Raw genomic sequence first — 25,475 nt, 5'->3', positions numbered from 1 at the left:
TGTATACATTTTCCTACAAGATAGAATACTGTTCAGCTCTGTTACCTGTCTGAAGGCCGGCGTACAAACTAGAAGAGAGTAAAGCCTTTATAGCAAGGCAAGTGTGACTTCCGGCCTATTACTGCATACACCGGAAAAAGCAGAGGCAAGTGTGACTTCCGGCCTATTACTGCGTACACCGGAAAAAGCAGAGGCAAGTGTGATATCCGCCATACTGCATACACTGGAAAAAAGCAAAGGCAAGTGTGATTGCCAGCATAATGCATACAGCAGAGAGCAAAAATTGGGCTAAGTGTGATTTCTGGTATACTGCATACACTGGAAGAGGGGTAATTAGTGCATCTTCCTGTATATGTTTTGGAAGAGGGGGTAATTAGCGCATCTTCGTGTACACTGTTGTATATGATGGAAGGGGGGGGTAATTAGCGCATCTTCAAGAGTTTGTTTGTGGAGGAGTGAAAGAAAAAGAAAACAATGAGAGTGAATACCAACAAAATACGAATGTGTAAATGAACGATTCCTTTGAGCAAAAAAACAATGGAAGAGGTAATTAATGAATCTCCCGGATGTTATGATTCGCAAGTCTGTGTCATTGTCTTAGATAGAAAAAAAAAACAAAACAAAACATGAGGTATACAAGAGAGTGTGTATATGTAAGCGTGTGCGTGTGCGTGTGCGTGTGTGTGTGTGTGTGTTTGTGTTTGAGCATTGTTTTAGCCTGTACTTTTTGACCAATGAGAAAAGCGCAAGGACAAAATGTCGGAATGTTACGTGGTTTTGATTGGTGGAGGGGATAGGATGGGGGGGTAGAGGATGTGTGTATTTCGACCAATGAGAATATGAGCAGGGGTGATGGGGGTAGAGGAAATAGGTAGGATAAAAGGGCATGGCGGGACAAGCATGATATTACAAGCAAGCTGTCCTTGAATCAACATGTTTGTTTGACAATTATTTGGACTTCATCATGATTTCTACGTGTGAATTGATACAAAAGCTTCAAGCGTGTACATGTTTGGAAGATGTGTCGAATCTCCGAGAGGAACTTTACGAGGACCTTGAACCAGAGCAGCATGCATTGGTATTTTCCAGAACAGCGTACTTTTTAAGTTTGCCGGACTTTGAAGATGGTAAGTGTTTATTTTCACTTTGGTTTTTGTTTTGTTTGTTTGTTTGCTTCTCTCTAAAGTATTAGGACATGTACATATTATTGCACTATGAAATAGATATTTGTATGACTATATATATATAATATATATATATATATATATATATATATATATATATATAAATCACCATCTGGAAAAAAAGCAATTTGGTTCAAACATTAGTCCACCACTAAAACGAAATATATACATATATTAAACCTTTCGTATAGTGCATTTGCAATGCCTAAAAGTTATTAACTTTGATTTTGTTATATCCTCAGGCATCCCCGATGAGCATTTGCTGGAGGTGCGTGTGGACGTTGAAAATCAGCCAGAACCACAGCCTCACATTCCTCCAATAACAAAGCTGCAGCATGGTTGTTCAAACGAGGAAGTTGCTCCAGACTTTGATGATGATGGTAAGTTACAAAATACACACTTTGCATTTGTTTTCTTTCTTTTTTTTTCTGATTTTTTTTTGTATGAAGGAAATCTAATGGAGGGAACATGGGTCTGTATTCATCTATATGCAGCTTTAAGTGTATGTATGTGTGTGTAATCATATTCGCAGGTATTCCAGATGAGCATTTGCTGGAAATGCTTTGGGAAAATCATGAAGAGCAACGCCAGCATGGATATCAGAATTATGCAGCTGTAGAAGTCCGTCCCTCCCGCTGCCAATCACCAACAGCAGTGGCAGGACCTTCCCGGGGTCAACCATCAGTAGCGGCAGTGGCTGGACCCTCCCGCGACCAACCATCGGCAGCGGTAGTGGCCGGACCCTCCCGAGGCCAACCACCGGCAGCGGCAGTGGCCGGACCCTCCTCCTCCTCCTCTGTGCACGTTGGTGGGTCTTCCACCGTAGCTTCCAAGAAGCGTGCTGCAGATGCTATCCCTGCGAGAGATGCCCCTCTGCCTACCCATCACATCACCAAAGTGAGCCAGAAACATGTACGCAAGTACAATGCCAATGTTACTGATTATACAGTGTCATTTCAACCCATAGAGAATAGTGTTCCCATAATCAATATGATGCCACGAGTGAATGAGATGTTTGAGAATATTATTGAAGAGATGGTTCAAGGGGTGAACGACAGGGATTTTGTCAGACTTGTATTTAATACGCCACAGTTAGATAGACCCGTAAGCATGCCATTCGTAAGGAGGGATCAGTTGAACCACGAGGCTTTTGCAACAAAACTTGAGAATACCATTCAGTCAAATGAAGAGGTAACTCTAGATGAAAATGTCTCGTTTAACATCATACACATGGCAATGCCTAATGGTCGTGGGTCGTCGGTGAGGTGTTTATCGATTGACGACATGTTGTTTAGGAAGAGATGTATTATTAGGATGAAAAATGCAGACAACATGTGCTGCCCTAGGGCCATAGTGACGGGGATTGCTCGTATCGAAAAGCACCCAAATTGGAACTCTATTAGACAGGGGTACAAAGAACAGAGGGAATATGCCATTGACCTGTACAAGCAGGCTGGGATTCCCGTCAACACCAGATGTGGTATCGAAGAGATAAAACTCTTTGAGAATACGCCACGCATGGCAAATTACAGAGTGGTGCTTGTTTCCAGGGAACACTTGAATTTTGTCACATATACGGGTCCTGAAGATAGGCAACATACCATCTACCTCTACATCCATGACAATCATTTTGACCTCATTACATCAATGAGCGCTTTTTACAATAAATCCTACTTTTGCGAAAAGTGTTTGAAAGGATATGATGGCAGACTCGAACACAAGTGCATCCACACTTGCAAACTCTGCCGAGGAAAAAATTGCCCAGTCACCAATGAATCTGATTCATACGAACGATGCACCGACTGTGATCGTAACTTCAAGAATCAACAGTGCTTGATAAATCACAAGCAAAATGGGGTATGTGAATTGTATTTTCAATGTGTAGAGTGTCAGACATTGTGTAGCACAGAACTACTCAAGAAGCACAAAACCCAGCACATTTGTGGCCAAATGTTTTGCAAATTATGCGTCATGTTTGTTGATCCTGGACATAAATGCTATATGCAAACGGAGTACCAGTACTCAACGCGGGATAAGCCGTCTGATAATGAGGATGAGGATGATGATGATGATGGGGAGGAGGAAGAGGAGGAGGAAACTATGGAAAGTGGGAAGGGTGAGAGAAGGGGTAAAGAGAGGGGAAAGGAGAAAAAAAAGAAGAAGACAAGAAGGGAGGTAATATATGTGGATAATGATGATGATGATGATGGCAACAAATACAAGGGTCAAAGAAATCTCAAGAAATATGTGTTCTTCGATTTTGAGTGCACCCAGGAAACGGGTAAGCACGTGCCCAACTACTGCGTGGCACAAAGGGCGTGTACTGCTTGTGCGCAAAAGCCATTTGAAGAAGATTGTAAATACTGTGGAAAGTTTGAAGAAAAACAAGTGGTTTTTAAAGGACCAGATACGGGCGATGAATTCTGTAAGTGGATTTTTGGATCCAAAAAGAATGCTCGCACTCTCTTTATCGCTCATAATTTCAAGGGCTATGATGGCGTTTTTATTCAAGACTACTTGTATAGGAATTGCATCATCCCCAAGCTTGTCCTTGCCGGAGGGAAAATTATGAGTATGGATGTTTCTTTCAATCGTGTCAAATTTATCGACTCTTTGAACTTTCTAGCCATGCCTCTTTCCGCTTTACCAGCCACGTTTGGTGTAGAAGAATTGAAGAAGGGATTTTTCCCACACTTCTTCAATACAACAGCCAATGCCAAATATCGAGGACCCATGCCGGATGCGAAGTACTACCATCCATCCGGTATGTCATCGAAAAAGAGGGAAGAATTTCTTCAATGGTATGAGAAGGAGGTTGCTTTGGGTAGACAGTTTGTGATGGAGGAGGAAATCCATGCCTATTGCGTGAGTGACGTGGATATCTTGAGGCGATGTTGTCTAAAATTTAGAAACTTGTTTCGAGAGATAACGAGAGCTTTCCCGGGGGATAGGGGTGTCGATCCATTCTCCAATTGCATCACTATCGCCGCTGCCTGTCATCTCGTTTTTCGGAGGAATTTCCTTCGAGAAAAAACCATCGGTATTATTCCACCTCTAGGATACACCCCCCAAAGACATTCAGTCTAACAAAGCATTGCGCTGGTTGGCACATGTCGCGGAACAGAATGGTGTCTACATTCAGCACGCTAGGAATCAAGGTGAAGTGAAAGTGGGTAAGTACTATTTGGATGGCTATTGCCAGGAAAATAAAATGGTGTATGAATTCAATGGGTGCTACTGGCATGGATGCCCCAATTGCTATGCCTTCAACACAAACAGTATCAGGCCAGGCATCAAGAAGACGATGGGAGAGCTGTACCTGGACACGCTCGAAAAGAAAAGGTACGTACAAAACATACTCAAGGATTGGAAGTACGTCACAATGTGGGAGTGTGAGTGGGCAAAAGTTGAAGGGTCCATTCCTCAACGCATTAAACAAACCTTCCCCAATCCCACCCCCCTGAATCCTCGAGATGCCTTTTACGGCGGTCGCACCAATGCCAGCTGTCTGTTTTACGAGTGTCAGATGGGTGAGAAAATCAAATACGTGGATTTCACCTCTCTGTACCCCAGCATCAATAAATATGGTTCTTACCCATTGGGTCATCCCCAGATCATTACCCACAATTTCAAAGATGTGTCCCAATATTACGGCCTTGTAAGATGCAAAGTGTTGCCTCCCCAAGACCTGCTGCATCCCGTTCTACCATGCAAGGTCAATGGTAAGTTGCTCTTTCCACTCTGCTACGCTTGCGCCGAACGTGCCGAGCAGATGCCTTGTAGGCACAGTGAGGAGGAGCGGGTGATTCGCAGCACGTGGGTTACCTTAGAGGTTGAGAAGGCTGTGCAAAAGGGGTACAGGGTGGTTGAAATTGAGTCCGTCTGGCACTTTCCTGAGAAGGCTCAGCACATCCCAAACATGCCAATAGATTTTAACAACCTTCGCAAGTACGATGGCTTGTTTACCTCCTACATAAATACGTTCCTCAAGATAAAGCAGGAAGCCTCAGGTTGGCCTGATTGGTGCAAGACTGAAAATGATCGCGAAAAGTATCTCAGTGATTATCGAGACAGAGAGGGCTTTGAGTTAGATCGAGACAAGATTGTGAAGAATAAGGGGCTACGATCTCTAAGTAAGCTGATGCTAAATTCGTTTTGGGGACGATTTGGAATGAGAAGTAATCTGACAGATATCAGGGTGATTTCTGACCCCGCTGAGCTCTATAAGCTTTTGATCTCGGATGAGATCAGAGTGGTCGATCTAAACTTTGTAAACGATGAAGTTGTAGAAGTTCGCTCAGTCAAGAGGGATGAGTTTGAACAGCAGAGTCCTCGGTCCAACGTGGTGCTTGCGGCTTTCACGACGGCCCAAGCACGGTTGAAGCTGTACAATGTTTTGGATCGTTTGGGGGAACGTGTATTGTACTACGACACAGACAGTGTTATTTACATCGAGCGAGCAAACCAACCCCAAGACTGGTGTCCGCCTCTCGGAGATTTCTTGGGAGATCTCACCGATGAATTGGATGGAAGGTACATTACTACCTTCATATCCGGTGGACCGAAGAACTACGCGTACAAGCTCGATAATGGAAAGACATCGTGCAAAGTGAAAGGAATTACGTTGAACTACAGTAATTCTCAGCTGTTGAACTTTGACACGATGAAACAGATGGTGAAAAACGTAGGATCTGACAAGTCGGAAAAAATCACCGTCACCAATCCCCATCAAATTACGAGGGAATGTAAGAAACAGCGCATTGAAACTCGTGTCGGTTCTAAAGACTATAGAGTCGTGTATGACAAGCGCATTATCCGACCAGATTTCTTTACCGTTCCATACGGATATGTGGGGTAAGAGTTTTTGTTTTACTTACGTTATCGTTCAGTCCCCCTCCAATCTTTCTTGTTGTTGTTGTTTTGTTTTGGGGGAGGTTATTTATTCCCCGGGTAATCGGGCATTGTGTCAGTTTTATCAACAACAGTCGAGCGAGAAGCACGTTGACTGTGGAGTAGTGCTTAGCTAATTTGGTTTAGAACATCTATCATTCATTCATTCATTCATTTTGTGCACAGCCAATGTCGCATTGGTCATCTATTTAACGGAACAATTGCTCGTCTCGATACCAACTGACTTTCCTTTGATCGCAACGTCTGCAGCGCCAGAGGGTTTGACCCAGCGAAAGACGTTTGCATCAACTGCACCGTAAGATGGGGTTGTGTACAAATCGCAGGAGAGGGTTACACCTCTGCTCTATCTATTATAACCATACTGTACGTATGTGCAGGGAATTCATGGAGTGGATTGGTCGAACCACGCTGTGTCTCGCTCGTGCCATCATCTACATCAACCCCTTACAGTCCACATTCATTTCATTTGTAGTTGGTAAGGTCTTGCGAGGAGGGTGGGCGGTTTGTCAACGACTGTTACCATGACCATCAAATTTGTGCATCCGTTTACCTGCATAGTGGCAGGCCCTACAGGGAGCGGCAAAACTGTATTTGTGCGGAAGCTGTTGAAATTCAATCAAGATATGATTGAAAACCCACCGCAGAAAATAATTTGGTGTTACGGGGTTTATCAACGTGCTTATACAGAAATGTTAAACGAAATACCAGGCATTGAATTCATCGATGGATTTCCGAGCAATTTCGAAAGTCTCATCGATCCAAATGTACGTAACTTGATCGTCGTCGATGATTTGATGGCTGAATGTACCAAAGACGCTAACATGACAAGTCTGTTTACACGGGGTTCGCATCATCGCAATTTGTCTGTCATATTTATCGTTCAAAACCTTTTTCACGGGGGTAAGGAGACACGTACCATCAGTTTAAATGCTCAGTATTTGGTCATTTACAAAAACCCCAGAGACAAATCGCAGATTACGCACTTGGGGCGTCAACTCTATCCGGGTCAATCTAAATATGTACAAGAGGCCTACTATGACGCTACTAAAAATCCTTACGGTTATTTGTTGGTTGATTTAAAGGCAAACACCCCAGAATCTCACAGGTTACGAACAAATGTATTTCCAAATGAGTTTACCACGGTATACGTACCAAAAAGTATAAGGTAAGATGTGATTTCATCTCTGTATTCATTCTATCACCATGACTCAAAGGGTGAAGACCCATTTGCCTGAACTGCGTGTCCTGGCCAAGTGCACTCCTCGGCAGAGGAAAGCTTTTTTGCAGCACGCTAACAAGTCCTTAATTACTTGCCTATCAGAATGCTGCGCCAATACTTTAAAAGGCAATGTACCTCTAACGGCATCTCAAAAGAAGACTTTATCGCGGTATAAGAAACATATACGTCAAGCTGCCAATAAACGGAGCAGTCATAAAACAAGGAGAGATACCTTTTTACAAAAGGGTGGATTTTTAGGCGCGATACTTGGTCCAATCTTGAGGCTGTTGACGGGGGGGGGGGGTTAGATAGATGGAGCACACAAAGAAATTGACATTGGTACCCAAAGAATTGGCACGCGCAGTTCAGGCATCTGTGGGAGTGCTCAGCCAGCACGTAGGGTATTATCCAAATTGGACCAGAGTATTCAATCTATTTTAGAGTCAGATGACTTATCGGACAAAGATAAAGTGGTACTGTATCACGAAGCTTTGCAAAAGTATCTTCAATTGCGGGAACATGAGGCGAGACCTACGCCTATTCACCTTAAAGTCAGTGAACAGCCCTCTCCAGAAAATGATGTTCAAGATGCACTCCCAAAGAGTGACAGGGAGAAGACAACCTCCGTGAGGGAGCAGATTTTAAAGATGTTACCCGTGACATTGAAAAACAAGGCTAATTTGTTGATGGATCATGTTTTAAAGAAGTCGGAAGATGCTTTATGGAGTTGGAACACACGAGGAGAATTAATTTTCAATGGTAGAGTTATCGGAGGTTCTAATGTGATCGATTTGATGTATGACGTGTTGAAAGATCGCAAAGTAGCCAAGCCTACGGGTTGGCAATACTTTTTACACGTTCTGCGAGATGCCAATGTTCCTGAATCTTTGATCATGAATAAGGAACGCCGTGAAATCTTGCAGCAGATTAAACTGAAGGGTGCAAGAGCGGCGAATTCCCCCAGAGTGTTACCTCAGACACCACCCATCATTACCACGAGGTCTAAAACGCCTCTACGCCCACCCTCAAAAAAGTCAAAGAAATCTTCTTTGAGATGGGAAAACTTTTAGACAAATTCTGTGAGATGAGTACGCAAACATATGGAAATTGTTCAGAACAACAAAACAATACTTGCATTATTTCTATCTTCTTTGTTCGTTTATGTAGATCGCTACCACATTCTTCTGTACGATTGAAAAAAAAGAAGAAAATGTTGGTTTAGGTATATATGTGATTGATACCAACAAGTTTTTGCGATGCATATATCGTTTGACCGATTGTGTACGGGTCTGAGCATATGTGAATGATATGGAAACGTTTGGCTATGCATATTGTCACACTGTTTGTATTTTTGCTACATTTTGTTCTTTTCAACGATATCATTATGATTAACGCGCATATCCATGTACATCTGTTTTCATGCGTTGAAATGTTTTTTTTTTGTTTCTTTTTAAGAAAGAAAAAATGTACGTCTACGCGTTGTACTGTCGAGTATATCTCGAGTATCCCTTGGATTCTTCTCTGTGTTTGTAAAGTTTAACGTGATGAAACAGTCTGTAATTGTACGTTTCAGCATATGTGTATGTTTATGAAATGATTCTCTCTACTGGTGTAACTGGAAAATGCATCCATTATCCATTATTGTATATACCCCCCATGGTAATACCAGAATCTCTCAACAACTGTTAACAAAAGAAGACAAAAGACGAATGTAAATATTTTTTTTCACGATGTAACCGAGAAACTTTATTGAAATGTATATCGATACAATAAATACGACATCGATGTATACACGATAAGAACGACTTCTTTTTCTATCTCTTCAGACTGCGTTATATTTCTCTATACATGCATGTGACCGTGTGTGTGTGTGTGTGTGTGTGTGTGTGTGTGTGGATTGTCAAGACACACACGCTTAAACACTTTATACATACATAAAGTACTAAATATGAGAAAATTACGTACGCATGATCAGGATGCCAAAACAAACAAACAAACAAACAAAAAATTTCCACCTTGCACACTTGTTTTCAAAGTAAATTACAAGGAAGTCTCACATATTTTTTTTTCTTTAAGTTACGAGAAACTACGATACATCGTCTATCAACTACATTTCATGCATTCACATTTTTTTTTCATGCAAACTAACATTACATTCATGCACAATCGTTCAAAGATTTCGATATTTGATTAAGAATGAAATTTGGATCGTGAATGGGTGGATTGTTTCGAGGGTAGAGTCGTTGGATGGATGCGTGAACTTTTCTGTCATTTTGAGCACGACTTTGATTGAATGTAGATACGATACTGGCCATGCTATTTCCTCTGACCCTACGCAACAAATAATTCAGACTATATTGCCCACACACAGCTGACCAAAATGACTGCAGGGACCTTTGGTTATAAGTCCACGCTTTGGAAAACCTGTTTAAAAAAGGTTCGAAATGAGGAGAACACATAGATGGATGTCTCCCGTATGAATCGAAGAATTCTCCCATTTTGGTTTTGGTAAAATAGATGGCAACCCAGTGGCTTCCATCTTGGTCATGCGTATCTACATTGGCGATCAATGCAGCGGGGTAAGTTTCCACGAACGAGGGTAAACGATTGGATGGGAAAACGCCTACAAAGACGCAGCTTAATGCTGGATCCAACATCCCTATGTATTGCAATTGCTGGGTGTCCATGGTATACACTTTAGAAAAAAAATACAAACAAACAAACAACGAATACCAATGTACCCCTTGTTTTCACTCCCCCCTGTCTCAACCTCCAAAATCTACGATCACGTTGCGGTTTCTGTCTATTTCTATCACGCTTTCGTATTCTGCATAGACCATTACATTTACAGTTTCCGGTAGTGCTGTAGCAAATTGCATCTCTAGTCGGACGTTGCCATGTTTACGCAAGTTGAAGCAATCTCCCGTAGAAAGATCCGGTGTCATGTCAAACGCATACAGCGTGTAACCCTTGTTGTAATCGGTGCGGGTAATTTGATTTCCCTTGTCTTGGAACATGGAATTGATGCCCGAAAAGAGTGTCTGGTATGCCAGGATGTAGTTTGAGTCACGTCCCGAAAAGTTTGGACGGATAGGTTTCCAAGGTATTTGCTCCGAGTCCGCGTACAAGGCCAGAAAGTTCAGATCGTAATGATGAAAGTTGAAAGGATTTTTGGTGTAGTCCCCGTTGAAAGCCGTGTTACTGACGCAGCCAATCACCAGTCGTTTTGGCAGCTGCCCAAGTATGAGGCTTTCTCTGGTGAAAGACAAGTTCCCTCTTGGTATCGAAAATGTTTTGACCTCAGCACGTCGGATGGGGTATTTGGCCGTTTGCGTTTCCAATGTCTTGGCATGGAGGAGGGCTGCCTCGGGGCTTAGTTTTACTCGTCTCACATGCAGCGATGCACTGGTGATGAGAACTTTGTAATTGGCATTCTCGGCGGCTGACATGAGACTGAAGCTGTTTTTGTTGCGATTGAGTTTAAGTTTAATGTCCACACCACCGAGGAGCAGCCTGTCTTGAAAGACCATGTCCAGATGGAGGACACCCACCATGTCCACGGTCTTGCTTTCTTGTATAAAACGATGCCTTTCCTTCAGACCCTGGTTACCACCATCCGTGCGCAGGGGGTTCCCATCATCCATCTGACCGGGCGTGTCTTTGTAAAAGAGAGCGGAGGTGAGCTGAGATTCTTTGGCTTCGGGCCCGTAGGTAAGCAGCGTTTCAAGGGCAGCTCTGTAAGCGTAAGTGTTGGTTGACGGCGTGACGAGTCTGTCGTTCAGCGTCAAGTCCACGTCGCTAAACAGGGAGTGCAAAAACATGTTGGTAGGCCCAACTTGAGCATCTTGAGCCAAAGGGGTGCCATCACCATTGACTACTTTTGCCTGTACATGGAGTAAACTTTGTGAGAGGTCAGTGTATTCCTCCGTCGACCCTTGGAGATGGAACTGGATTGGCGTTGCATCCGATATGTTTGTTAGGGGGAAAAATTGCACCCATTTCCCCTTCTCCACCGTCGTCTGGGTCGGTGGGATGCTGAATAAGTCAATTTCTGACTTTGAGCATTCACACGACATGTGATGTATTCTCTCCATCTTTTATAAGTTGGGTGGTAAGATGGGGAGGGAGATCTAGCGGTCAAAGATGTCTGAAGTTCTTCTCCTTCTCTTAGCTGGCAGCGAACTGACAGTCTTTTTCTTGGGACGCTTCCTTTTACCCCTTTTTTTCACCCGGCCGCCCGTCGTCTTGGAAGCCAAATCCCGACCCAACTTTTTTAGGTTGGATGTGGTGGCGGATGCGATTGTCTGTCCATTTGCGACGTCACGCATTACATTTACCCCTGTCTGCAATGCTTTCTTCCCCAGTAATTTCCCCCCTGATTTTACAATAGGGATAGCTGATCGGAGAAGCCCTTTTAACATACTGCCCAATCCATAGCCCCTTTGCATTCGAGTTCCACGGAAGATGGGCAAACCTCCTCCTCCTCCTCCTCCTCCTCCTCCTCTGTACTCCATAATACAGTGTGAAAATCACAGGTTAAATGGATGTCTCCGTACAGAACGAAAATGTAATTTCAGGACCACCTTCCCGCATTGAAATGGCACTTTGTCCCCAAAGTCACTCCTTATATCTATGTGTATGGTGTCGATGTATTTACTCTTCACAGGGAGGTAGTGGGGCATTTGGTAAGATCGGTCGATGACCTCTCCAGCTCGTTTATGGTCCACCGCTACAATCCTTAACAGAGGGGCGCTGATGTCCCCTACTCTCTGGTTTTCGATAATGTCGGTGTAAACGTACAAGGCGAATAACCCACCATTAATGTCGGGAAGAAATTTGGCTTCCTCACTGGAGTAAAGGGTTCCTTCCGGAAACCCAAACAATTGACCCAGACCCTCGCTCAAGTAAACGCCGCTGTTGGGTTGTATCGTGGCTCTGACTTTGTGCGTTGCTGGATTGACGTTAAAACGCGCTTTGTCTCGCATATTGGGTGGCAGAGATTCATTGAATGCCATACATATGCTCTGCGTATCTCTGTAATGGCCTTCAGGAATGCGACCTATCGTGATGACCTGGTCCCCTAGTGAAATGCTGTATTTGTTATTTGTGAAGTTGACGTTTGACCATGAATGTGGATAGATGATATCGACCAATGCCACTTCATATTCCCCGCGTAAAACTAGAGGGGTTGCCAATTTTGTCGTAAAACTGGTCAACGTGTTGTGAGGAAAGTAATCCATGGAGCTGTTGCTCGGTAGGGTGATGTAAACTTGGTCTTCACTGTCCATGATTGCTGGTTGAAATGGGGATGTTACTGCCCGTGGTATGACTTTTGAATATTATCTACCCAAAGGTTAAAGGATGGTGGGTAACCCAAGAATTTGACAAAGTATTCTTTTTTACCGTTGCGGGTTCTACTCTTTAATATTTTCTCAACTCTAAATAGACCCTCTTTGTCTTTCTTCACCCTTTGCAACTCTGGCTCATAAAATGTGCCTGTTACTTTCTCCCCAAGATCATCCTCCAAATTATACACGGGTACGTCGCGCATCTTTTTCTTCGTGACATTGAATACCTCTCTCGTCCAATTCGGACGATACCCTTTCTCAAAAATTTGCTTGGCTCTACTGATGCGAACGCGATCTCCCGCTTTATACCGTGGTTTCTTAATCGTCTTCTCACGACTTTTTTTCATGTACAAAGTTTTCCAAACGTCCCCTTCATTGTCTTTTGTCACGAGTATGGGTTTGGTTTGGATGGATCGGTGGAATGAGTGATTGTAAGCTCTCACAAAACTGGGTAGCACGTTTATGTATTTAGAGGTATCACGATGGGTAAAGTACTTGTACCTCTTTTCCTTTAACGTGCGGTTAAACCGTTCAATCACCGATGCTTTGGTGGTATTGTGAGTCGTGTAAAAGTATATGCCCTTTTTCTTCAAAAATGACTGAAAAACCCTGTTGGTGAATTCCGTCCCTTTATCCGTCTGGATGTACATTGGCTCTCGTTTAGATTCCAGTATTTTCTTGAGCGCCTTCACCAGACTTTTTCCTTTTTTATCTTTAAGTGGAACGACCCATGCATATTTGGACAACACATCGATACATGTCAATAGGTACTTGTACCCCGAGTTATATCTCGATAAAGAAGCCATATCCACCAAATCAAGTTGCCATAATTCATCCATAGCATAGGCCATGACCCGACTCTTTGCAAATTTTCTGCGTACGGGACGATGAAGGGTGTACGTTTCATTACCGGCCAACCACTCTCGCACCTGTCTTCGCGTCAAATTGTACACTCCTTCTTTCTTCACGTATCGGTACAACTTTTCAGCTCCACTAAATCCAGCCTCGTGGTTTGGATCTCCATAAATATTACTCAAATATTCATCCATACTTGACCACTCCACTATCACCACTTTTTTAAAACTAAATGACGATATTCTATCTCTTACCCCATCATTTTATACGCAACATCCACAATCACACACGCATGTACACACACACACACACACACACACACACGCAAACACACACGCAAACACACACACACGCAGACACACACGCAGACACACACGCATTATCACGCACGCACACACACACACACACACACACACACAAACATATAATATGTATATATTATTATTATATATATACATATATTCATTCACATTAACCGTCATCACTATCACTAATCAATCCTCAGACATCCGCGGAAATTATCAATACGCATGCTCTTACGCAAAAAAAAAAAATAAATAAACATCAGACAGTATAAGTTTACATTTCACTCCAACATAATTTAATTCAATTCTGTAGCATTCGGAAGAAAAAAAAATGACAATTTCATTTCAAAATTTAGAGGCACCGATGTAGAATGTGTGACAGAGATACATAGACTAATAAAAGTATTGCAAGGGTGGGGGGGGGTAAATTGTCCGTTATTATCGCTCCAAAAGTTTCCGTTTGAGGTGATTTACTACTCTGTCTTCTTTCATGTTGAAGTGGAAGAACTCAACCGCTTCTCCCACGGCTAAGTCTTGCTCATCATCGAACATTTCCTCTACTTTGTACACAGCGTCGAAGAAAGAGAGGAAATCTTGCTCTTTCATATTGTCAACCGCTCTCTGAAAGTATCTGTCCACTTTTTCCTCCCATGGTAGCAGCAAGCACTCCGGGTGGTCCATCTGACCTCCGTAATCCATGATACACCCTATGCAGTTCTCTACAGCAAGGTTGTGCATATTAAACGACAGTGCCCGCACTGCCATCAAGATGGGAGCAGCGGGGAGTGAGGCGCTGATGTCATCCTCCTTGTCCTTCTGCGCAAGTTCATCCAACTCCCCATCCTCGACATTGATGATAGGCAGTTCTCCCTCCTCCTCCATTTCCCCATCCTCAATGACGATAACTTCTTGCTGCTGCTGCTGCTGCTGTTGTTGTTGCTCTGCATCACCCTCGTCGTAATTGAGGGTCTTCCTCACCGGGTCCAGTTCGTTGCGGGTCAGCCGACGGTACGTCCGACGCAGAGGGGCCCAGGTGCTAGCCTTGGGTGATGCGGCATCCGGGGTTGGGTGTTTGTTGTCCAACTCTCCCTCCAATTGTGAAATGGCAGACTAGAGGTGGTATAAAGACGGCAGGGTATGAGTGTCAAATAGTCAAGATTTGTTTTGTTTTGTTTTGTTTTGTTTTTTGAACTTGTGTTTGTGAAACGTATCCCCCCCCCCCCCCACCCCCAAACTGTTCTTAAAACACCCCTCCCTAACGGGTAGCATTTTCCTTGGACATTTCTTTCACCCGCACAGCATCGCTGATCCCCTTCAGAGATCTGCTTAATTTCCACCATTCATCAGCGGTTAGATTGATCCCCCTGATACCGGGTAACATCCTATTGTCCTTTCTGTCCTTGTTTTTGTAGTATTCACGTATGGCAACGTACGTTACTCCTCTGTACGTTTTAACCACAGCAAAACGATTCTTACCCAAATGGAAAGGTTTTGAACCCGATTCGAATTCACACAAATCCAAACTCTCTTCATGACTATAATGACACCCTGCCTCTTCCTGCACCTTTAACCTCTTGCCTTTACTCTCGAAGGTTACATCCTGCACATATCAAAGATATAAAAAAAAAAAGAATTGAAAAGAAATTATATTTAACGTAATTACAGCAAAAAGCAAATCTATGATATATGCCACATGCCTTTGTTTCTGTTTTTTTTTTCTTTCTTTTTTTAAAGTTTGTCCGCTTCATGCTTTTTTTTTTCTTTTTTTCTAAGTGATAAGAAATCAATACTTGTAACGACACACACAAAGATAATAATATAAGAGATTCATTGTACATACCTTCAATGCCAAGAAGTTCTCTGGTACAGAAGTAGGCGGTGATGGACTCTCCGCGACACGTTTAGGCCTATAGCTGATGGGCCTACTGGCAGAAACAAAGTCGTCCTTAGGAATTCTTCTCACACACGGTGTATTCAGTGGTGTCGACATGGTTGCAAGATCAAATTCCGAAGATGGTGATGATGTGGCCATCATGTTTCCAATTCGTAGGAACGCTGGAGTAAGCTAGCACTAGTCAATTGCACAAGTGGCTATGATGAAATAGTGGGCCAAACGCGTCGAACTTTATACCATCCAACTCACCAAAACTCCTCCCACTAAAATCACGCATGCGCCATTCCCCCCAACCCCCCCCCCCCCTCCTCCTCTCCACCAATCAAAACCACGTAACATTCCGACATTTTGTCCTTGCGCTTTTCTCATTGGTCAAAAAGTACAGGCTAAAACAATGCTCAAACACACACACACACACACGCACACGCACACGCACACGCTTACATATACACACTCTCTTGTATACCTCATGTTTTGTTTTTGTTTTTTTTCTATCTAAGACAATGACACAGACTTGCGAATCATAACATCCGGGAGATTCATTAATTACCTCTTCCATTGTTTTTTTTGCTCAAAGGAATCGTTCATTTACACATTCGTATTTTGTTGGTATTCACTCTCATTGTTTTCTTTTTCTTTCACTCCTCCACAAACAAACTCTTGAAGATGCGCTAATTACCCCCCTTCCATCATATACAACAGTGTACATGAAGATGCGCTAATTACCCCCTCTTCCAAAACATATACAGGAAGATGCACTAATTACCCCTCTTCCAGTGTATGCAGTATACCAGAAATCACACTTAGCCCAATTTTTGCTCTCTGCTGTATGCATTATGCTGGCAATCACACTTGCCTTTGCTTTTTTCCAGTGTATGCAGTATGGCGGATATCACACTTGCCTCTGCTTTTTCCGGTGTATGCAGTAATAGGCCGGAAGTCACACTTGCCTCTGCTTTTTCCGGTGTATGCAGTAATAGGCCGGAAGTCACACTTGCCTTGCTATAAAGGCTTTACTCTCTTCTCAAACTTCATGCAATATGCCAAAATTGATACAATCACATTTCTGCTTCCTCCATTTTTTTTTCAAAATTCAGGGGGGGGGGGATGATTGTACAGGCCATCCCCCCTCCTCCATTTCAGGGGGGGATATATCCCCCATCCCCCCCCCCCCCGGGATTTACGCCCATGATTAGAGGTATAACTTAGGTGAAGGAATCAAAATGGCACAAAATAGAACGGCAATCTTTGGAAAATACTGTTATTTTCAAGTATCTCTATTATGTCTATTGTTTTATGCATTTGTCACAGAAAAACAAAGGAAATAATAGGGAAAACATTTCAGGGCCATAATTACTTCACATTTTGCTTCTTCAGCAAATTTCAGCCAAGAAATGCTTATTTCATACATTATAATATTGTTAATTGGAATTGGAACAGAAAAATACACAAAATCTGACTGACAAGGTTGTCAGTTTATGGTTACCATGGCAACCAGCAATATAAAATATAGGTAAATTATATATCAAAATGTTCGGAATAAGATTTTAGGAAAAGACACCAAATTTGGTCAAAATTGGATTGAGGGCGAAGGAGTGGCGAATGAAAATCTGGTGGAGGCACAATGTGCCCCCGGGCTTTATAGGGGTAATTGTTTCACTTTTATTTTTCATGGTGTAACCCTATTTAGAAGGAGCTGAATTCGAATCTGGCTGATGCAACTCCCGCCTCTTTGAGTTTGGTTTGTTTGTTTGTTCGTTTGTTTGTTTGTGTCAAATGCAAGATGACCTCAAAATAGCCGCAAATATCTGAAATTCATATGCATGTCCCTATGAATGGTGAAAAGGGCACACGATTGAATTATCCCCTATTTTTGGGTGCTGACAAATCCAAATCTGGCTGATACATTTTTGCTTTTGAATAATGAAAAGTTAATAAGATTGACGATTATAACAGATTTCGATGACGCTGAAGAAATTAAGAGGAAAATGAGGATTGACGTAATAAAAACAAATGATGGTTTTACCTTTTTTTTTCGAGAGTGCTTAATCCGAATCTGGTTGATGCAACTCTTGCATTTTTGAGGGATTTCAGATTTTATGATTTTTTAATGTCTTTTGGGGAGCCGTCGTTGATATCTCAAAAACTCTCAAGGATGCATAACTTGCATTAACCATGTAAATTCGGATACAGCACCCTCGAAAAAGGATAAAAACGATTAATAATATTTTCACTTTTTGTCCCATTTGTGTGGAAATACTTCTAATGAAAAGTCAATCTTTGGAGGCCATTTTTGATATTTCAAAACTGTCAGGGATGCAGAGCTGGCCTCATCCAAATTCAAATTCAACACCTTGAAAATTCTCTATAAAAGCCTCAAATCTTCCCAACTTTTCATCATTATATAAAAAAGTAAACAATCTGGGCACCGTTCACGAAAGTTGTCGATTTTAATTTCAGTTCAATCCTTGGTTTCGCATGATTGGCTGAGAAGATCGTCACTGACTGAGTCGTGATAATACATGTACTTGTCAGAGACTGACAACTTGTCTGCTATATAGGGAAGGGATGGGAGGGAGTATCTCCCTCTAACCTTCTACGAGGGAGCTTTATATTTTCAGAACTGACTGATATTATTCATTCACTAATCTGGTGCACACCACTGACTGAACTTGAATAAATGATATAATAAAATGAAGCTAGCTATATATCTTTATGTCAATTCGTTTTCCATGTATTATTTGCAAATCATCTGCTAAACACAACCAGAATGCTATACTATGCGTGCAATGCACACAGTGGTGTCATGTAGGATGCGGTGTTCCATTTGAAATATTCCAAAGCAATAATGACTGGATTTGTGATACTTGTATTTTTCGAGAATTGCCCTTTTACAATGGTGAGAATGACTCTGTGAGAGACTTTCAACCTGTTGACTACGGTAAATCACCCATTTTCAGAGAAGATATACAACCTAATATGTTATTTTCCGAGATTAAAGAAAATGGTCTGAAACTCGCCCATATAAATATTAAAAGTGTAAGAGGAAAAATAGATCACTTGAGACATAATTTTTATGAAAACCCATTTGATTTAATCTGTATGTCCGAAACATGGTTAGATGAATCTATATCAAATTCTGAAATCGATGTAGACAACTCAAAAAGCTGCATCACTTCGGTGATCCCTCGCATCTATCCCCAAGTTGAATTATCCTTCGGGTTTATGCCAGGTTCAAGTGTGTACGTGTGTGTCACACACAAACACACTAACTATAGCTTCTGACCATTCGAGCATTGAGAATTTAGGGTTTCTGAGACGAACACTGAACTAGGGCTTTCTATAGCTCAGTCGGTAGAGCACCGGGCTAGCAATCCGGAGGTCTCGGGCTCGAATCCCGATGGAATCCCATTTTCTTTGCTCCATTTTCCACTAATAAAAAAGAAATAAGGTACAAATGAATGCCTAATCGTAGAATGTGCCTATACATTTTATTTTCATTGTGCACGTGTATCGCCTATGGAGTGACAAGACATTATCGCTCCTGCGACTTTTGCTCCAGTCTTATTTTTATCCTAGGACTTAGCAGTGCCTAGGGTTAGGGTTGTGATAGGGTTCTAGGTTAAATTCAGTTTGATGTGAGGATTAGGATTAGGGTGACGGTTATAATTGTGGGTGGAAATCATGTTAGGCTTAGCGTGCAGATAATTGATGGGAGCAATTGTCGCAGGAGCAAATGGAACCAGCATATTATTACAAACGGCAGTAAATGATTCATGGACTGTTGACTATCACGATAATACCAAACATAATAATTATTGTGTCACACTTACATCTATATAGGATAGGCCTAACGAGATATACTGTAAGAAACGCAATAACAAACACAAAAATACAAAAGCAACCATTCTTTAATTCTCGTATGATTTTCTCCATTAGGGCCTACTAACGTAATCATTTATTGATAATCTTATATTTGAGTGTAAAAATGCAGGTATGGTAATTTCGTGATTTATGTTTATGCTTTCCCGTTTTGATATCATGGATCGCCAAGCGTAACGCGATTTTGCGTTTATTTTTAATATGCTTCCCCATTTTACGTGTTTATGCATGGATACTCGGCGATTGCATAAGCGCATCTTTTCGTGCCTTATCCGAATGAGTTAGGGACATGTTTTCGAACACACGCGTTTCAAAGCCTAATTATTGACCCCGGGAATCTATCACTTGGTCTACTTCCACTTCTTACCCGTTTCGTCTCAATACCCGTTTCGTCTCAACCCACATGGTCTAATCCTAGTTCGTCTACAATCAGTTCGTCTATAATATAGTTACCATCTATCGTCCAATTGCCACTTAGTCTAATGACCAGTCCGTCTACTTACCAGATAGGGTATGCCCATTTCGTCTAATATCCATTTGGTCTATTACATTTGGTCTATATACCACATGGTCTCATCACCTATTCGTCTACTCGATTCGTCTATTTCCATTTCGTCTAATATCCACTTTGTCTAATATAATTTCGTCTACTTTATAGTAATTTGCACTTGGGTTCCACCCAATTAGAGTATATCCACTTCGGTAATTTATCGATTAGTCTATAAATAACCAGTTGGGCTACTCATGAATGTGACCATTTAGTCTAATACCTAACTGGTCTACCACCATTTAGTCTATAATCCCAATTATGACCACTTAGTTTAATGCCCGACTGGTCTACTACCATTTACACTACGTCCGATGTTCACATGGGCTAACTAATATGCATATCCGGCCAAATTTGAGCGGTTGCGTTTTTCAAATTGAATATAGTAGTATAGGCCCTATACTCAATACTAATTGATCTCCTTGAGATACGTTGCATTCAGATTGCAAGTCACAGGGAGATATTATTATCTGTCACCATCTGTAGAATCTAGTTCCAGAGACTACAACCCCAAGCACCTTCTGATCTGGAGATTCTCCCGCCTGAAACCCCTAGCAAACGGGAGACTCCAAGTTTATGTGTGCCAAGTGCGAAGTTCCTAGGGTTATAGATGCTCTCTGGTGCTTTCTTAGGCTCATTTTTGCAACATACGATAGCAATAAGTAAGAAATCCTTTACAACGGGAGACATTGAGCCAGGGCGGGAGAAATTAAATCTCAAACGGGAGAACGGGAGATTTTGCAAAAATGGGTTTTCGGCGGGAGATCTCCCGTCGAAAACGGGAGAGTTGGAGTCTCTGTAGTTCGGTTGGATTAAGTTGGTGATTTGATGGCGAGCAGCTAAAACTGCTTAGGCCCTATAAGTTGGGCATATAGCATTTTCATAACCCCCCTTTCATGATTTCTGTACACTGGTTGCTATATACCTACATAAGAGATATACATATAGAGGTGATAATAAAATCCAGCGACAATAAAGGTTGAAATGAGAAGTTTTCGTTTCTATAGCGACGTGGTTCAAGAGATACTTTCTTTCTACCTCCTCCTTAATAAGATCTTGCAGGGCTGAAATTGATAGCGCCCAAGTGTTTTCGTCAAAGAAAATCAAGTGGCAGGACTCCAAAGCTAAATTTGCTCCCGCAGTTACCGCGCATGTATGATATTTCGCGTCTAGAACCGCCTTGGTCATAGACCCTACCATGGTCACACACTAGTACGAGTATTTCATTTTTATATCACTCATTGAGGATTAGGCCTAAATCGTAAGACTGATATTAACTTACAGTTTCACTCTTTTGTTTGAAGCTCATCGACAGTCACTATGCATGATTCCATAGATTCCATGATTATACGATTGCGCTGAAACTTTCCACAATTCAGGCACGGGAGCACAAACTACACAGACACAATGTAGAATAGACAGAAGAAATTACAATTTAGTTACACATCAATCACTGCAATGTTGGTAATATAAATATTTTGTGATAGGCCCTATTTGTATCTTGTCTGTAGACTAAACGAGAGTAGCCCTATTGGAAATTGGACCATATGAACATCAAATTAAACGGTGATTAGACGAAATGCTAATTGGACGAAATGGTTAATGGACTAACCGGAAATTAGACGAAATGGAAGTAGACTAACTGTCTATTGAAATATAGACCAAGCGGGCAGTGGACCAAGTGATATTAACCTAAATGTCTGTAGACCTATGATAGATAGACTAAATGGAATCTAGATGAACTGACAACAGACCAATGATATAATAGACGAAGTGGGAAAAAATCCACGTAGACGAAGTGACACTTAGACCATCTGGTCATTAGACGAAATGATAATTAGCCCAACTGGGCATGAGATCAAGTGAGGATTAGACCAAATGAGCATTAGACGAAATTGATAGTAGACCAAATGAGTTTAGCCGCCCTAAGAACGCTATGGTTTATTGCCACTTGGAGTACTATCAGATGGTCTGATTCCCAGTTTGCCTAACCCAAAGAGGTTCTATATAGAACCTCTTTGGCCTAACCCCACTACGTTGACCAGGATATTATGCCCTGAGCTCTGAGAGATCAGTAGAGACAGGAAGTAGGCAAAGAGGCCCCAAGAAAACTCGAGTGGCCATGTTGGCGTCACGTGTAAAACAGGGAATTATTCCGTATTTATTGTCCTACTGGGAAGGCCCAAGAAGTTGTGTTCCTTTTTGAAATCTAAGAAATTTCCAGAAGGCTTTCAATTCAATTCAATTCAGACTTTATTTTCACTTCCTTCAATAGAAAGAAATGTTGCCCTCTCCTAAATACTTTCAGCTTTTTCGTCAGTGACTGGCAAAGAGCTGATATCTTGTGGTCTGAATGTACGAAACGAAGTAAGAATACTGTTGGAGTGCTTTAATATTGGTCTGGAAAGTATGGAACGCGGAAATGACAACCTTGATTTGGTCGCCTACACGGTTTTATCACCGCTACTTTTCGTTTGATCACCGTCACTTTTCATTTGATCACCGTCACTTTTTATGTGGTGGCTCTCGATAGCACCAGCCATCAAATGGTTTCTGGCAGCGATCAAATCAGTTCTGGCCATCAAATTAAAGTTGCCCTTTCCGTGTTCGTAGTGTGCTCGCGAAAGGGACAGTTTGAATTTGATCGCAGCCACTTTTAATTTGATGGTGGCCACTTTTTATTTGATGATGGCCACTTTTCATTTGATCGGAGCCACTTTTAATTTTATGGTGGCCACTTTTAATTTGATGATAGTCACTTTTTATTTAATCGCAGCCACTTTTTATTTGTTGGTGGCCACTTTTCATTTGATGATGGCCACTTTTTATTTAATTGCAGCCACTTTTAATTTGATCGGAGCCAGTTTTCATTTGATGGTGGCCACTTTTCATTTGATGATGGTCACTTTTTTTTGATCGCAGCCACTTTTTTATTCGATGATGGCCACTTTTCACTTGATGATGGTCACTTTTGATTTGATGGTGGTCACTTTTCATTTGATGGTCACTTTTCATTTCATCGCAGCCACTTTTAATTTAATGGTGGCCACTTTTCATTTGATAATGGCCACTTTTCATTCGATCGCAGCCATTTTTAATTTGATGGTGGCCACTTTTCATTTGATAATGGCCACTTTTCATTCGATCGGAGCCACTTTTCATTTGATAGTGGCCACTTTTCATTTGATGATGGTCACTTTTTATTTGATTGCAGCCACTTTTTATTTGATGATGGCCACTTTTCATGTGATGATGGTCACTTTTCATTCGTTCGCCGTCGTTTTTAATTTGATGGTGGTCACTTTTCATTTGATGATGAGCACTTTTCATTTGATTGCCTTCACTTTTGATTTGATCGGTGGTCACATTGATGTGATCATCACTTGATTTGATTGAAACGTACCTCTTCTAGCTTTGATTGTCACTATTCATTTTTGCCGTTGCTTTTGATGTGGTTGTTTCTATCCATTTGGTGGTCACTTCAAATTTTTTCATCGTCACTTTTCATTTGACTTTAGATTGATTGTCACTGTGTGAATCGATCATCACTTTTCATTTGATGGTCACTTTTCATTCGGTTGCCACTTTTCATTCCGTTGCCACTTTTCATTTGGCTTAGGGCGGGGCCGCATGGGCCAATGGGGAACTTGCTGTATGCATGCGATCTCTCGATCTGCGGCGGCTGCGCGGTGCGTGCTACACAGTTACGAAGTACGTGCGCAGCGCCTGGAAGTAGGCCTACTCTTGGTAGATCTATAGATACTTCCACCGGCAGTTTTTCCAAGATTGGTAGGAGATCTGAGTAAGGGCCAAAGAACGGCTAGCCGCGATACCTCCGTAAGTAATTCAAATGAATGCTGATATATAATGGCGGATAACCTTTTTTTTTTGGCCGTTATGGCTTCGTTCGTGTGACTGAGTGAGTGTGAGTCTGTGAACTAATTTATATACATGTACGTTCATATGGCTGTGCATGTGGTGTGGGCTACAGCTCCTTCATACTTCACGCGTTTCACAGCACAGTGCAGTTGGAGGTAGGCCTTTTAACGTTAAACGTTAGAAGTAACTATACGTTACAGTGTAGACTAACGTTAGAGGGGTTTCTTATCAGTGTCTGTGAGATCTCATGAGTCTGAGCTTACCCGACCGCATTGCCCGGGGCTCTCCTCTTTGTAAATTTACACAGCTAAAGGGGGAGAGTCTATTAGAATTCTGCTATTAAGTACCGACTACTAATGGTTAGCTCAGACCCTCTGCTCTGTGCTGGAAGGCTCTTGGAGTCTTGCTGTGTCCACGAGGGACTGACATATAAGTCATAGGAACATTGACTTGATAATGATTAATATAGCGTCTATAATATCTAGGCCTAGGCAACCTACCTGACTCCTGAGTGACCACACTAGACCCTAGCAGAAAATAGAACATGTCTAAACTTTACTTAATAATAATAGCATATTTCTGCGGCAATTGTGGTCACTCAGGAGTCTATACACTGCATGTAGATCCGTGAACTTCTAACGTTAGTTACTTCCAACGTTTATAAGGCCTACCTCCAACTGCACTGTGCTGTGAAACGCGTGAAGTAAGGAGCTGTAGCCCACACCACATGCACAGCCATATTAACGTACAGGTATAAAAAATAGTTCACAGACTCACACTAAGTCAGTCACACGAACGAAGCCATAACATCAAAAAAAAAAAAAAAAGTTATCCGCCATTATATATCAATATTGATTTGAAATTGAATTACTTACGGAGGTATGGCGGCTAGCCGTCTTTAATTTTCTTTGGCCCTCACTCAGATCTCCTACCAATCTTTTTTTTTTTTTTCTGGACATGTTCTGCAGGTATAAATTATTATGCAAATCGCAGCAACTACACCATTCACACATCATAATTATGTACATCTCATCTGTTAGTTTGGTTTAGTAACAACTTGATGGCCATTAAAATAAACCTCAACCCCACCCCAACCCCACTAATTTGATAGCAACGACTTACCACAAATCTACTCCGACCAAATGTATGCACTGCACTATGTACAACAGTTATAATAATCCAACAATTTATTCCTTTCTTGTTATAGATTAGACAATAAAACAAAAACAAATCTAACGCCACAGCTGTTCTGTCCCTTGTGCATGCAATAATTTGAGTAAACAATATAAAGTGTAATGCATAGACATATACAATGCATTTGCAGTGTTACAATCTCCCAGGTACCTTGCTGGTAAACAAGCCTGTTACAGTGTTATTTTCCTGTTAAACAACTCTAATCCTTTGCAATGTTTGTAGACACAGAGGTAAAGGTATTCTGACAGATATAAACT

At 41.8% G+C, this 25,475-nt stretch overlaps 4 protein-coding genes across 4 annotated transcripts; 2 read left to right on the top strand and 2 right to left on the bottom strand.

Annotated features, from left to right (window-relative positions):
- Positions 1 to 964: 964 nt before the first annotated feature.
- On the top strand, positions 965 to 4,271 carry LOC140237741 (uncharacterized). The gene is made up of 4 exons (XM_072317671.1): positions 965 to 1,127; positions 1,427 to 1,564; positions 1,717 to 2,994; positions 3,835 to 4,271. Exons 1-4 carry the CDS (start codon positions 965 to 967, stop codon positions 4,269 to 4,271), a joined length of 2,016 nt encoding a protein of 671 aa, XP_072173772.1.
- A 124-nt stretch (positions 4,272 to 4,395) lies between these two features.
- Positions 4,396 to 6,042, top strand: LOC140237732 (uncharacterized). Its single transcript, XM_072317662.1, has one exon. The coding sequence runs from the start codon at positions 4,396 to 4,398 to the stop codon at positions 6,040 to 6,042; it is 1,647 nt and encodes a 548-aa protein (XP_072173763.1).
- A 4,037-nt stretch (positions 6,043 to 10,079) lies between these two features.
- LOC140237720 (uncharacterized protein F54H12.2-like) lies at positions 10,080 to 11,408 on the bottom strand. Its single transcript, XM_072317651.1, has one exon. It carries the CDS (start codon positions 11,406 to 11,408, stop codon positions 10,080 to 10,082), a length of 1,329 nt encoding a protein of 442 aa, XP_072173752.1.
- Positions 11,409 to 14,260: 2,852 nt separating this feature from the next.
- LOC140237714 (uncharacterized) lies at positions 14,261 to 15,812 on the bottom strand. Its single transcript, XM_072317638.1, has 2 exons — positions 15,663 to 15,812; positions 14,261 to 14,932 (listed from the first exon to the last, which is right to left on the bottom strand). The coding sequence occupies exons 1-2, from the start codon at positions 15,810 to 15,812 to the stop codon at positions 14,261 to 14,263; spliced, it is 822 nt and encodes a 273-aa protein (XP_072173739.1).
- Positions 15,813 to 25,475: the final 9,663 nt, after the last annotated feature.

This window comes from Diadema setosum, chromosome 2 (assembly GCF_964275005.1).
Source record: "Diadema setosum chromosome 2, eeDiaSeto1, whole genome shotgun sequence".
Taxonomy (NCBI): domain Eukaryota; kingdom Metazoa; phylum Echinodermata; class Echinoidea; order Diadematoida; family Diadematidae; genus Diadema; species Diadema setosum.
This window is presented reverse-complemented; position numbering and strand designations above follow the sequence as displayed.

Coding starts and splice junctions, on each gene's coding strand:
- LOC140237720 (XM_072317651.1), bottom strand. CDS start 11,408: ATGGAGAGAATACATCACATGTCGTGTGAATGCTCAAAGTCAGAAATT.
- LOC140237732 (XM_072317662.1), top strand. CDS start 4,396: ATGGTGTATGAATTCAATGGGTGCTACTGGCATGGATGCCCCAATTGC.
- LOC140237741 (XM_072317671.1), top strand. CDS start 965: ATGATTTCTACGTGTGAATTGATACAAAAGCTTCAAGCGTGTACATGT. Junction 1,128..1,426: donor TTTGCCGGACTTTGAAGATG/GTAAGTGTTTAT, acceptor TTATATCCTCAG/GCATCCCCGATGAGCATTTG. Junction 1,565..1,716: donor TCCAGACTTTGATGATGATG/GTAAGTTACAAA, acceptor TCATATTCGCAG/GTATTCCAGATGAGCATTTG.
- LOC140237714 (XM_072317638.1), bottom strand. CDS start 15,812: ATGTCGACACCACTGAATACACCGTGTGTGAGAAGAATTCCTAAGGAC. Junction 14,933..15,662: donor AGAACTTCTTGGCATTGAAG/GTATGTACAATG, acceptor TACCACCTCTAG/TCTGCCATTTCACAATTGGA.